The 12,239-nt window shown below is 34.7% G+C and overlaps 1 protein-coding gene across 1 annotated transcript; it reads right to left on the reverse strand.

Annotated features, from left to right (window-relative positions):
- Nucleotides 1-769: 769 nt before the first annotated feature.
- On the reverse strand, nt 770-9,847 carry LOC141817641 (alanine--tRNA ligase, chloroplastic/mitochondrial). Its single transcript, XM_074705283.1, has 9 exons — nt 9,770-9,847; nt 9,280-9,414; nt 9,022-9,171; nt 8,848-8,958; nt 7,841-8,761; nt 4,700-4,972; nt 4,006-4,215; nt 1,281-1,435; nt 770-1,202 (listed from the first exon to the last, which is right to left on the reverse strand). The coding sequence occupies exons 2-9, from the start codon at nt 9,382-9,384 to the stop codon at nt 866-868; spliced, it is 2,262 nt and encodes a 753-aa protein (XP_074561384.1). The 5' UTR covers nt 9,385-9,414; nt 9,770-9,847; the 3' UTR covers nt 770-865.
- Between the last annotated feature and the right edge of the window lie 2,392 nt (nt 9,848-12,239).

Raw genomic sequence — 12,239 nt, forward strand, 5'->3', positions numbered from 1 at the left:
AACCAAGTTAATCATTCCAAGATTAATCAATATAAGCTGAAAGTAAAATTCAAAAAAACAACCTTAGAATATTTAATATGTTTACATTCTGAAAGTAAAATGAAGTAAATTATTTTTAAAAGTTCGAATGTCATTTAGTGGGTGGGTATTAGGAACAAAGCCTAATATAATTTCTTCCATCTAAATTCATGTTGACAAGTATGAAATTGATTAGTCTATAAATATTTGTATGGTTTCAAAGATTAACATTTATAATAAATTGATCAATTGCATGCTTCCTTGCATTGCTCCATCCTTAAGTTTGTTTCCTTTTTCTTTAAACTTGTGCAAAACTTTTATCTTCATTTCCTTGATCTTAATATCATTTCTTATTCCCCATCAATATCGCTGATTCTCACTATATAATTACTTAACACAGTTAAAGAATGAATAGGAATTAAAATATACCAAACATGTGAAAAGTTGGCAGCATACTGCAGGAGAGTTGGGAAGAGAAGTAATGATAACATCAACTAAAGCAGAGACCTTGGCAAAAACTGAAAAACACAGAAGATCACTGATCCAACTTATTCTTGGCCACCAACTCCTGATAAGTTACTCATAATCTCCCTCTTAGAATTATTGTTGATTGGATATTTCATAGAAATAACTCAAGCATGTGACCTTTCAGCACTATATATGCATGCATATACAATTTTGTACATGACAGTCATATGTCCTAATCAAAGCTAAATGGAAGCAGACCAAAATCATTTTAATTAATGCACTTTTTTATTTCATAGTAACGACAATATTTATATCTGTATGTCATCTTTACCAACCGAGAAGAAAGAATGATATCATTACATAATGCAAATAACAATATTTAACTTACTTTTGCAGTTAAAGCTGCAATAAGCTGAGCTCTAGCCTTCTCCAACGCATCCGGTAGATTCTCAGGCTTCCTTCCTCCAGCTTGTGCAAAATTAGGCTTGCCACCACCTCCGCCGCCGCACAGCTTAGCTATGCCTCCAATGAACTTCCCTGCCTGGATCCCCATTTCAACAACCGAAGGAGTGAATGCGGCGACTAAACTTACCTTCCCATCTCCTGGGCATGAACCTAAAACGATCGCTGCAGGATCTTTCAGAGAATCCACAAGGAATTCGGCAGCATTTTTGAGGGCATCAGCATCCGCTTCGTCCATAGACTCAACTACCACTCTATTTATCCAAGCTTCTCAGTGGCATCAGATAAAGCACAAATTAACATAAATTAAGCGATGAGTATCAAGTTGGTACCTTATGTTAGAGGTTCCTATGACAAAGGCTTTATTCAGAAAAGACGAAGCTTTGAGTACTGCCACTGTATTTCGTAGAGTGGAAACTTCATTCCTTGCCATTCTCAGCTCCTCTAGTAAGTTCTCCACTCGACCAGTTACATCCTCTGCTTTTGCCTTATTAAGAGAACATGGCAGCATGCCAAAAAAATGAACCAAAGATGATATAAAGAAGCCTCACTAAACAATGTTAATGTGGTAATTTCTCCATCAAAATAGTGATGGTTCCAATATGTTTAAGAGAAGATACTAGTTATATACAATTATATCCACACTATAAGTTTAAGCAGCGGAACATGTAGTGGCGCTAGGATCAAGTAACCCAAGTAACCGGGGGGAAAAAAAATCCAGATTAGCATAAATATAATCATTCACATCCCAACATTTCAGCATCAAACTGAGTTATTTGAATTATCATTGGAAGCCAACATTTTTTTGAAAAATAGACGGTATATACGAGAGAAGGTAAATTATTTCAAACATCCAACAATTATTGTTTTTTTTTTGTATCTATAATTTTTCACTTGAATTACATTTGATTTTATTGTTTCAATTAGGTAAATCCGTCAATAATTTTTTTTACAGGGACATACCAGAAGCTGAATATGCCCCATTTAACATCTTTTAATCAAAACATTATTTCTTTTTCTATCTAGTTTAATTGCTGTTTTCTCTACCCTCTTGCTCTTTCTGTCTTAGTCGTCACTCCTTTCTCTCTCGTCTTCCTCCTCCCTAGGGTGTCACCATCGATGGCCACAATACACTCACTTCTTTCCTTGACCACTGCCTCCTCTCTCCCTCTTTCTGCTCCTCTTTCTTGCCCCTCTCCCTCTTCTCCCCCACTTTCTTTCAACCTTTGTCTTTTTATCTACCTGACACCCTTCCCTCTTCTCATTAGGTCATCATTGCTGCCAACAACAGTAGCCTTACAACCAAGAGGAACCAAATCCAATCCATAATGTCAAATTACTCAAGATGGAGAACCTCTTAATATTTAACTATACTTAAGAAGCCTCTATCAATGGACTGACTTGACTTAATCTTACATGTATTGGGAAATATAATCAGACAGCGTTTTCTCATTTTCTTTCATGTTCCGTCCTTCAATCTCTTTTTCAAGTAGACAAAGAAAAGGAACCTCCTCTTCTCCCTTACTTTCCTGTCACCCTTCCACGCCATGTTTACTTTCTTCCTCATCTTCCTCCACTCAAGTTAGCACGTCCTAAAGGGGTGGAGTTTCTACCCTCAATCCCTTGCTCTTTACCCTCCTTTGGCAAGTGTTATCTCAACCTCTCTTGCCCTCCTCCCATCAACTTCCTCCTTTTGTCTTCTCACTATTCTTCCTGTTGTCTTTCTACCTCCTCCCTCATTCCCTCCCTCATTTTACCAATGATAACAACGCTTAAGTCAGCTCCTCTCCCTCTCCTTTCTTTCTCTTTCTCTAATCTCTTCCATAGGAGAATCATTAGTGGCAGCAACAAAGATAGAACATTTGAAGAGAAGAGGAAAAAAGGGGAGAAAGAAACAGGGAACAAAAGAGAAGAAAAATAAAATATAAGTTAATTCATTGCAAAAACAAAATTTCTTATTAATATTGCTTAAACATATTTTTATAATTATCAAAATTAATACTGATTTGAAATTTTATTCCATTCTATTATTAAATCCATACATTATTATTAAAAAGACCTTCATTTTATTGAAAACAAATTATTTTAAAGGCTAATTCTTTACATTAATCTGAAAGTATTACTAATTATAAAATTTATATAGATGAAAAAGTATATTTCAATTTCAATTTACAATTAAAATAAATTGAAAAATACAATATATTATCCTCCGTGAAATATAAAAAAGGAAAAATATATTGAACAATTAATATAATCCGAATAACCAAAAATAATATAATTTTCAAAAAGTAAAAATTTTGATAATTTTTAAAATGAACGTTTCATTCGAATAAATAAATATGAAAAAAATGAAGATCTTCATATATAAAAGGATAAAAAATAGTTTTTTTCAATATGGTAACTTATTTTTTAAAAGGCAAACATTAAAAGTAATCCAATACAAGTTATGATAAATATCAAAAGTTGATGCTAATTTTTATTTATAAATATAAATTTAAATATGTTTCAATACTATTGGCTATTAAATTAATTTTTTAGAACTATAAACTATTTTAGAAGAATAATATATGAGATAAATTTTAGTAAAAAGATGGTTTAGTTCTATGTAATAAAAAAATATAAATTATAAATTTAAGAGAAATATAAACTATTAATTAAAACTTCAAACTAATTTTTTTTTGTAAAAAAGATGAAATTTTAATTCCATACCAAAGATTAAAATTAATACATTAGACCGTGTCTAAATATTTGCATAAACTAAATTCTATAATATATTATATACTTCTTTTAAATATATACAAATATAAATAAGCCTTAATTATTCTTCTATTATTATCAGCTGTTATAATTAATGTTACTTATATTAAAATGTTATATTTTTTTATAGTTACACCATATCTATATAGTGGGTAGCGTGATCAACTAATGTGCAGTCACTACGAAGTAAAATTTTTATCCTGCATTCTCTCTGCTACTTAATGTATTAATGTAGATAACCTCACACAAATCAGGCAAAGAGCAGAGATCATACATGGAATAAACATGAGGACTGCATACCTTAAGTAGTAAGCATAGACGTTTCATGCTGTTGTCTCGAGCAGTGACATATTCAATAAAAGCTTCACCAGCAACAGCTTCAATACGCCTGATTCCAGATGCAATCCCTTGTTCTGAGATTACTTTGAAGCCACGAATCTCTGAAGTATTAGAAACGTGTGTCCCACCACAGAGCTCCATCGATACACCAGGCACCTCAACTACTCTGACCTGCAAAAAAAGACAACAATCAAGGAACTTTGTCAGACATGTATATCGAAAACCTAAAAGCAGGATAGCTAGTGCTATACAAAGAACAAATGCAGCACATAGTCAATCATATAAAGCCAATGGTTTTGACCTCCATAATGCATGGAAAACAAGAAAAAGTGAAGGTCAATGAAGCAACGGAACAGTTGTACAATAAGGGTTATATCTCTATGCAGAATTATCTGCCTCCACATAGCATGCTAGACCAAGATATAATAACAGTGGAAAACATTGAAAAGCTCCAACAGCAGTACAACATTTTATTATGACAATTTCTTCAAATGGCACACATGTTCTAGAGAGAATCTCTTGAATTAGATGCATAGAAGGCAATTTATGTGCAGCCTTTTTCATCAAGTAAATTTTGCTCTGGGTATTTATAAACAGCATGGAGAATCTATTATTTTTTGCACAACATAATACTGAAACTTCTCAAGAATCATACCAGCTCTCCATACTTTTCCCCAAACATGGCAATTGCACCTGCTTCCTTTGCATCTGACAAAGGCATTACTTTTGTTTGAAGTAGTGTTGAATCACTGATCCATTGATTTATTAGTTCTTCAATTTTCAACAATTCCTCCTCGGACAGCGGTCGATGGAAGTTGAAGTCAAACCGAAGCCGATCAAAGGCTACCAGCGAACCAGCTTGCGATGTTTCCTGACCAATAACAGTTTTGAGTGCAGCTTGTAGTAGATGTGTTGCAGTATGATGGACCTGGACATATTAGGAACTGAAATTACAACTTGCAACCTTTAACTAAATAACAGAACAATCAACAAACACACTTGAATGTAATTCTAGATCTGCCTGTCTCACTCTTGAATGGGATCTGCTTTCTGCAATGCTTTACGGAATCGCGCATGTTATTCCTGACTAATGAAAATTCAATTTGTTGTGCCAACAAAATGGGTTTTAACTCAGTTGTAGCCTTGTACGATCACAACCTCACTATGTTAAGTATATTAGTTACGACAATAGATGAATTAATTTGGAATCGACAACCAAATAACAATAGAATAGGCTAAGAACAAGAATATTGAGGAATGATGGATAAGGAATAATTGGAGCAAAAATAAAGAAAGAAAATAGTGATGATTTAAAGGAAGGAAAGGGAAAAGGTGCTTTCATATAATTAAGAATGTAGAGACATCGGAAGAGTTTTATATACTTAATAATTTATAAATATCAACACAATATAATTAATATAAAATTATAAATGCTTAATTTTTTAAAATAATAATAATAAAGTATACAATTTATGCAAATATTAAAGTGTGCTTAATAATAAAAGGACATTCTTTCTTACCTACCAGATTTGGAAATTCACTTGCGGCATAACAATATGCTGACTGCTAACTCCAAATAGTTTCAATAAGCATGGCTTGAGGATTAATGACTTGCAATATAACAATATATAAAATTGTTGACTAACATAGACAATAAACCTATTGATCAGTTGAGGCAATTTCTGGTATATACATCCTGTTTGTAGAAAAAATCAAGAATGAAATGATATTTTTCCCAGGCAAAGGGGCCCTAGATGTTCAGTCCCTTTTTGACTAGTTCTACTAGTTTTAGTAATTCTTTTAACTTGATTCCATATTCAAAGCCCTCAAACCAACCCACTGATCTCCAACTTACTAAACTTCTTCAAAGTACATCATAAACTTGGACACTACCAATCCACCCTCTTAGAGCTACTTTGCAACCACGTCTATTGGATTATTTAACAATTAGTGGTCAAGGATGATTGAGATATCAAATATTTCTGTGTTGGTAGTAACCGATAATTCAATCTGCATATTACTACTAGTAGAACTAATGCAGATGTGTTTCCTATATGCAATAACAATACATTAATTCGAGAAACAGTGATCTAATAGTTTTTTCTATTGTAATTAATCACATACAAAGTAATGTAAAGTGCTTATTCATATTTGATGAACATGAGAACAAAATCTCAAGGTAACTGTTGTGCAGTACATCTTTCTGAATTTTTGTAGCATTGAAATTATTTTTATGTGATTGTATTTGATTTATTTCAATTTCATTCAATCATAATGGATTCAACTAAGTCATAAGGTGTGGGTTTTCACAAAGCTTAGGAGTACATTTGTGAAATTTTCAAAACTTTGATCGAGAGTAATGGGCTTGGTTTGGGTTGGACCAAATTAAAGTAAATTAGAGGTTAACATGGGTTAAAATATAACTGCCTCAAGAAATTTAGGGTAGCTATTTGTGGTGTCTACACTTAAGAGATCGCATCGTTAGAGTGGGTAATAGCGTGAAGAGGTAAAGATTCATGACTCTTTACTATTCTTAACATTCTTCAGTTCCCTTTGCTTTAGACTTAGTTATTGTGATTCCTTGTTGTAATCCACTTTGTAACACTATTGCTACTAGAGAATTTGGTGTGAGAGGATGATCAGAGGTGAAGTCCTAAGAGATAGAGGGAGGAAACAAAGATTTCGGTGAACTATAGGGCTTATAGATGGGTTTGGCGAATGTGTAGGTTCAATCAATTGCACTATGTCAATAGGAATCGACTGGATGGTCGATGGGCTTTGAACAGAGAGGCTCATTAGGAGAGAGAAGGACAAACATGAGACTAGCTACATTTCAGATCTGTTTCTAGAGAGATCACAGATATATGAGCAACCATGATTAGACTTAGAATAGATTAAGAGAGCAGTTTTACCTTGGAAAGGTAAAGAGAAGCAGTCCTTAAAACAATGAATTGCCTTCTTGCTTTTGTTGAATGGATTGCATTATTCTGCGGTTTCTTGTGTCGTTCATTTGGAAAACAAAAACATGTCACTAAATTAGATAAACATTTATAGCTGGAGTAGGTTGTAGCATGCAACAACAGTGATCTGTCATTATGCACCTGCAAGCATGTGTACCACTCTACTTGGAGTGTGGGGGAAAATCATGGCCTCATGCTCATGTTCATAGAAAGCATGATTTTTTGTTGTCCTTGAGCTTTCATCCTTTTCCTTGGTTTTTAGCTCGTATCACAGGGGGTTTCCTCAGAGCTTCCCAAAAAGCTAGAAAGGCTTATATGTTATCTTATTGGCCTAGCTCCTGATCTTGTGCAAATGCACTGGGGGCAGTTCCCAGTCCTTGTGTTGCTTTATTAGGTACATGCAGGGAATGGAGGTGAATGCGAACTTAAACAGGTTAGATCGACACTGTAAGATGTGACATGATTATAGTAGACATTGTATACATCAAACATAAATGAGACAGATATGAGATAAGATGACAGGTATATGAGCATGTTTTCCCTATTCCTATCAGTGTTCCTAAAATGTCGAACTTGCTTGTATACTTGCTTCCGATGCAAGCAAGGACGATTTTTTATTTAGTTAGGTTGTTCTTTCTCATCTTATTATATGAGAAATGAGAGTATTTGTGTGTTATTTCTACAGTACATCCTTTGATGCTATTTACTCCGACATATTCCGGGGAAAGAACTCACGGAAGTGTAACATAATTACTAAACAGATAGTCATAACAACTATAAATCAAATAAAAACTAAATCTACCATTCAAAAGTAACCAAAAAATAAAAAATCTTGCCTTAGCTCTCTGCCTTAATCTTGGATCAACTGCAGCACTCACTTCTGAGCCAACTTCTATTTTTCCTTCCCTAATTGTACCTTTGTGAACAAAGATGTTTCCAAGTGATTTCTGAACATCTTTGATCTCCACTATAGCTGAACGTTTACCATCTTGATTTCCTTCATAGTACAGAAAACCATTATCTCCAATCTGACCCCCTGATTCAGCATAGAAAGGGGTCCTGTCCAACATGATTTCTATATCAGTACCTTCATAACCTTCAGTTACTGATTCACCATTTAATAATAGCCCTTTGATTGTCGCATGAGAAGAAAGTATGTCATAACCCACAAATTCAGTATCAGGCACACACTCAACAAGCTCTACTTCATTTCCAGCTGTAAGTTTAACAGCAACATGAGCAGCTTGTGATTGGCGCCTTTGTTTTTCCATTTCAATATCAAAACCATTCATATCTAGAGTAACACCTCGTTCTTCAGCAACTTCAGCTGTTATCTCCACTGGAAATCCATATGTATCGTACAAAAGAAACACATCTTTTCCATCCAGACATGGTTTCTCACCATTTGTGCTAGGACTTAACAAAGCATTAGAAAGAAACTGATCCAATAGCTTCTCTCCTCTCTCTAGAGTCTGCACAAACCGCAATTCTTCCCTCTTCAGCTCTTCAAGAATCTGATTTGTCCTTCCTTTAACAGCTGGGTCGATTTGGTCACTAAGTCCTATCACTGTCTTGGCAAGTTCAGGCAAAAAAGCGCCTTCAAGGATCCCCTCACCATGGTCCTTTATGCCTAGCAGTCTGCCTATACGAACAACTCTTCTAATTAGCCTCCGGACTACATAACCTCTCCCAATATTTGATGGTAGAACTCCATCTTTTACAAGATAAACAACCGCACGCATATGATCACCAATGACCTGGTAGGAAATTTAGATAAGATATAATAATGGATTATCACTGCTAAGAAGTGGCATAATTATATTAATTTGAATAAACAACATACTTTGAGATTGGTCTTTGTAGAATCATCTGCTTTAAGATATGAAACCTTTGCCAAACTTGCTGCTTTCTGTATGATGGGGAAAATGAGATCTGTTTCATAGTTGTTTGGAACCTGCAAGAATTATGTCAAATTCAAATGTCAAACTATCACATGTTCTACTAAACATGTAGTTACCTGCTGCAGAATTCGTGCCATTCGTTCAAGTCCCATACCCGTGTCTATATTCTTCTGCTTTAAGGGCTCAAGGGAACCATCATCCTTCTTGTTATATTGCATAAAAACCAGATTATAGAACTCCATAAATCTGCTATCATCACCCAAATCCTGGAAATACCTATATTTGATAAATATGACCGAGAATTCTAAGGAATAAGAAAGAAAAACAAAAATAAATTAGAAAAACTCTTCACTGTCATTCAGAATTTTACATACAGCATTTGCATGACCTCTGTCAGGATGAAAATCATAGTAAATCTCAGAACAAGGGCCACAAGGACCTGTAACGCCACTGGTCCAAAAGTTATCTTCCTCACCCATCCTCTTAATCCGTTCTTTAGGTACACCAACCTAGAGGGTAAAACAATAAAATAAATAATAACTGAAGTGTTTTACTGAAAAAACAAATATACTCAGACTACATCTAGTGACTATATGAGATTTGTAGCAATCAAACTCAGGACAACCAACCACTATCATTCCATATTTGATTAGATGATCCATTATGCCTTAGGTTACTAGAAAAGAGAACAATCTTTGTTGTTTAGTCAGCAGAGAACATATCATTAGTATATTAGATCTGTGCTAAAAAGGTAAAATGAAACAAACAAAACTAGGACCTAACTAAATTCTAGAAGCATACCGTCACGAAAAACAAAACTAATAATTGACATATAATTAGAATTTACAACATTTGTAAACTTACTTCATCATGCCAGATTGAGAAAGCTTCATCATCATCCTCAAAAATACTAATCCACAATCTCTTCGGAGGCAATTTATACCTATAATAAAGGAAATAAACAATGATAACCCACCTTACAGAAAAATTGCACAATTGCGGTCAAAACTTATTAAGTGCTACTAAAAGCAAGAATATTTATAATAGCAATATTTGGTAAAAACAGTTTAATTATACTAGCTGTTAAAGTTATTAAGTTTATTAGGTGCTAGGTGTAGTGAGTTTAGTCCACATTAGTACTTCTAGAGTTCTAGGTTTAGGATTATATGGTGAGTGATGAATCTCATATATATCCATGTAATTGGTTATGTTTCTTTATGATGTAATAGAATATTTTCTATTCTCAAATTCTACATGGTATTAGAAATGCATCTTTGAAGCTGAGAGCTCATTTGTTGTAGTCTTCCACGCGCTATCAACTACTACTGGGAGGCATGTGAGTGGGCCGTCACCGACAGACATACAGTGATGCTTTTCATTCCTTGCTTCCGCCACCTATGAGTCCATTGTTGCCGCTCTTTTGGCCACCCATGAAGGCTGAAGCTCACACCATCTCTGGTAGCTACTGCATACAACATGGTAGATCTTTTCAGAGCTGGATCCATCATCTCAGATGCAGAAATTGATGTTGACCAATCAAATTTGCTGCTCACTCAAACATATTCTCTATGTTTTCCCTATATATCTTCTCATTTTTGCATTCTCTTTTGTTGTCCAATTTTCAGGCTGCCACCGATTTTCCTTGATTTCTGCTTCATCCTATTCAATCAGTAAAGGTGGTTACTTGCATCGTTTTTCTTACCCTCTCCAAGCTCTCTTTGGCTTAGAATTACCTTCTATCATCCTTTCTTGTGCATCAAGTCAGTCCTGGAAACAACTATTTTCTTTTTCTTCCTCTTCCCCTCATGGCTCCTCTTCATCTTTTGGAAATCAAGCTCTCATCTTTGCAAAACCCTCTTTCTTCACAAGCCATATTTTATATCTTCTGGAGATCAGTCACATAGCGAGTGGTAGACGCTAGGTATTTGTCTTCTTTAAGTTGCTACTAGTGGTTCTGTACTTCAATCTCCTCTATCTCAACATCCTAAGCATTGCTTTTTGTTCTCTTTCTTGTATATCTCTGAATTATCTAACCAATGAAGACCGAATAAAGAAAACACCATGTTCTCATTTTGCTACTTCTAGCAAAAGGTCAAGCCGTCAAGCAATGTTTTTTTATCTCTAGTGAAGATCTGAAGAGAGAAAACATTCAATTCTCATTTTGCTATGACCAGCAAAGATTCAAATTATGCTATCCATCTCCAAAATAAATCTAAAAAGAGAAAGTGTCTAGTTCTATTTTTGCTAAGTCTAACAAAATGTCAACTTATAGTATCCATCTTTCCTCCATACCACTCGAGTACTTTCATTTTCCCTCAATCTAACATGTGTTGTTGAATGCACTGGCACAGTTTAAAATCTCAACTGATTTTAGAGTTTAAAATATCAATTGATTCTTGACCACAATGATATGGTTTTGGTATAATATCATTCCATTACGATAGGTGTCAGTAGCTTTGGGAAGGAGGAGGATTCGAAAGAAGAAGATGAGTAGGAGGAAGCCTACTCAAAGGTTTTGGGTCATTGAAGAAGCTCAGGGTTCAAACGTAGTTGCCGAAAGAGCTCGCGGCTTGCAGCTCGAATGGAGCTCATGATAAAGGCATAAGACACTTGCAATAAAATGAAATACTCCAAATGAAGGTGGAAGGCTTGTGACAAAGGAGAAAGGCTCAAGTTGTGATGAAGGCAAAAGGTTTAGGGGAGATCACAGCGAAGGTATAAGGATTGAGTCAAACTCACAATCAAGGTGAAAGGCTAATGACGGAGGCAGAACTATGGGAAGGGCTTGCCGATTTGTGTACAAGGCATTGAAGCTTCTCGCATGTTGGTTGGTGGGTGGAATGAAAAATTTTGTTGTTTGCTAACTGATATAACTTGAGATTCAAAGTCATGGGTATTAGTTCCTTAGATCTCTCTTCTTTCTCATTTCACTTCTTGTTTGTCTTTATTTTCTCTTAGTTGATGTGTTGATTTTAGGTTAAAGACATTGTTCGTTGTATGCCAATTTGAGCTCAAAGGGATTGTTGATCAAGTTCTCCATTAACTCAAATTTTGTTTCGCTTGTGTGAAAGCAGTATATTTCTTGTCATTATTATCGTGTCTAGCTTATATGATGTTTATGGTAATTCTCTTGTTTATGCAAGGAGCTACACATAGACAGTATCAAATATTCATGTAATGGTTATTTCATAATGATGCAATAAATATCTTCTATCACTGAATTCTACAACAATATTGAAGTTGATATACTTCATCCAAGTTTGTTGTCCCATTACGCTCTTTACAATGTGTTCAACAATTTTTATAAGCTAAAAATAAGAACAAAGCAACATGC

Source organism: Curcuma longa, unplaced genomic scaffold (genome assembly GCF_044706935.1).
Source record: "Curcuma longa cultivar G26 ecotype Majalengka, Jawa Barat unplaced genomic scaffold, ITB_CL_G26_1.1 contig_21372, whole genome shotgun sequence".
Lineage (NCBI taxonomy): Eukaryota > Viridiplantae > Streptophyta > Magnoliopsida > Zingiberales > Zingiberaceae > Curcuma > Curcuma longa.

Bases quoted from the DNA above. Each gene is read 5' to 3' on its own strand.
- LOC141817641 (XM_074705283.1), bottom strand. From the start codon at position 9,384: ATGGGTGAGGAAGATAACTTTTGGACCAGTGGCGTTACAGGTCCTTGT. The intron at 1,436-4,005 runs GTATGCAGTCCT...TCTCTTAATAAG, and splicing joins GTCTATGCTTACTACTTAAG to GCAAAAGCAGAGGATGTAAC. The intron at 1,203-1,280 runs GTACCAACTTGA...TTGGATAAATAG, and splicing joins ATAGGAACCTCTAACATAAG to AGTGGTAGTTGAGTCTATGG.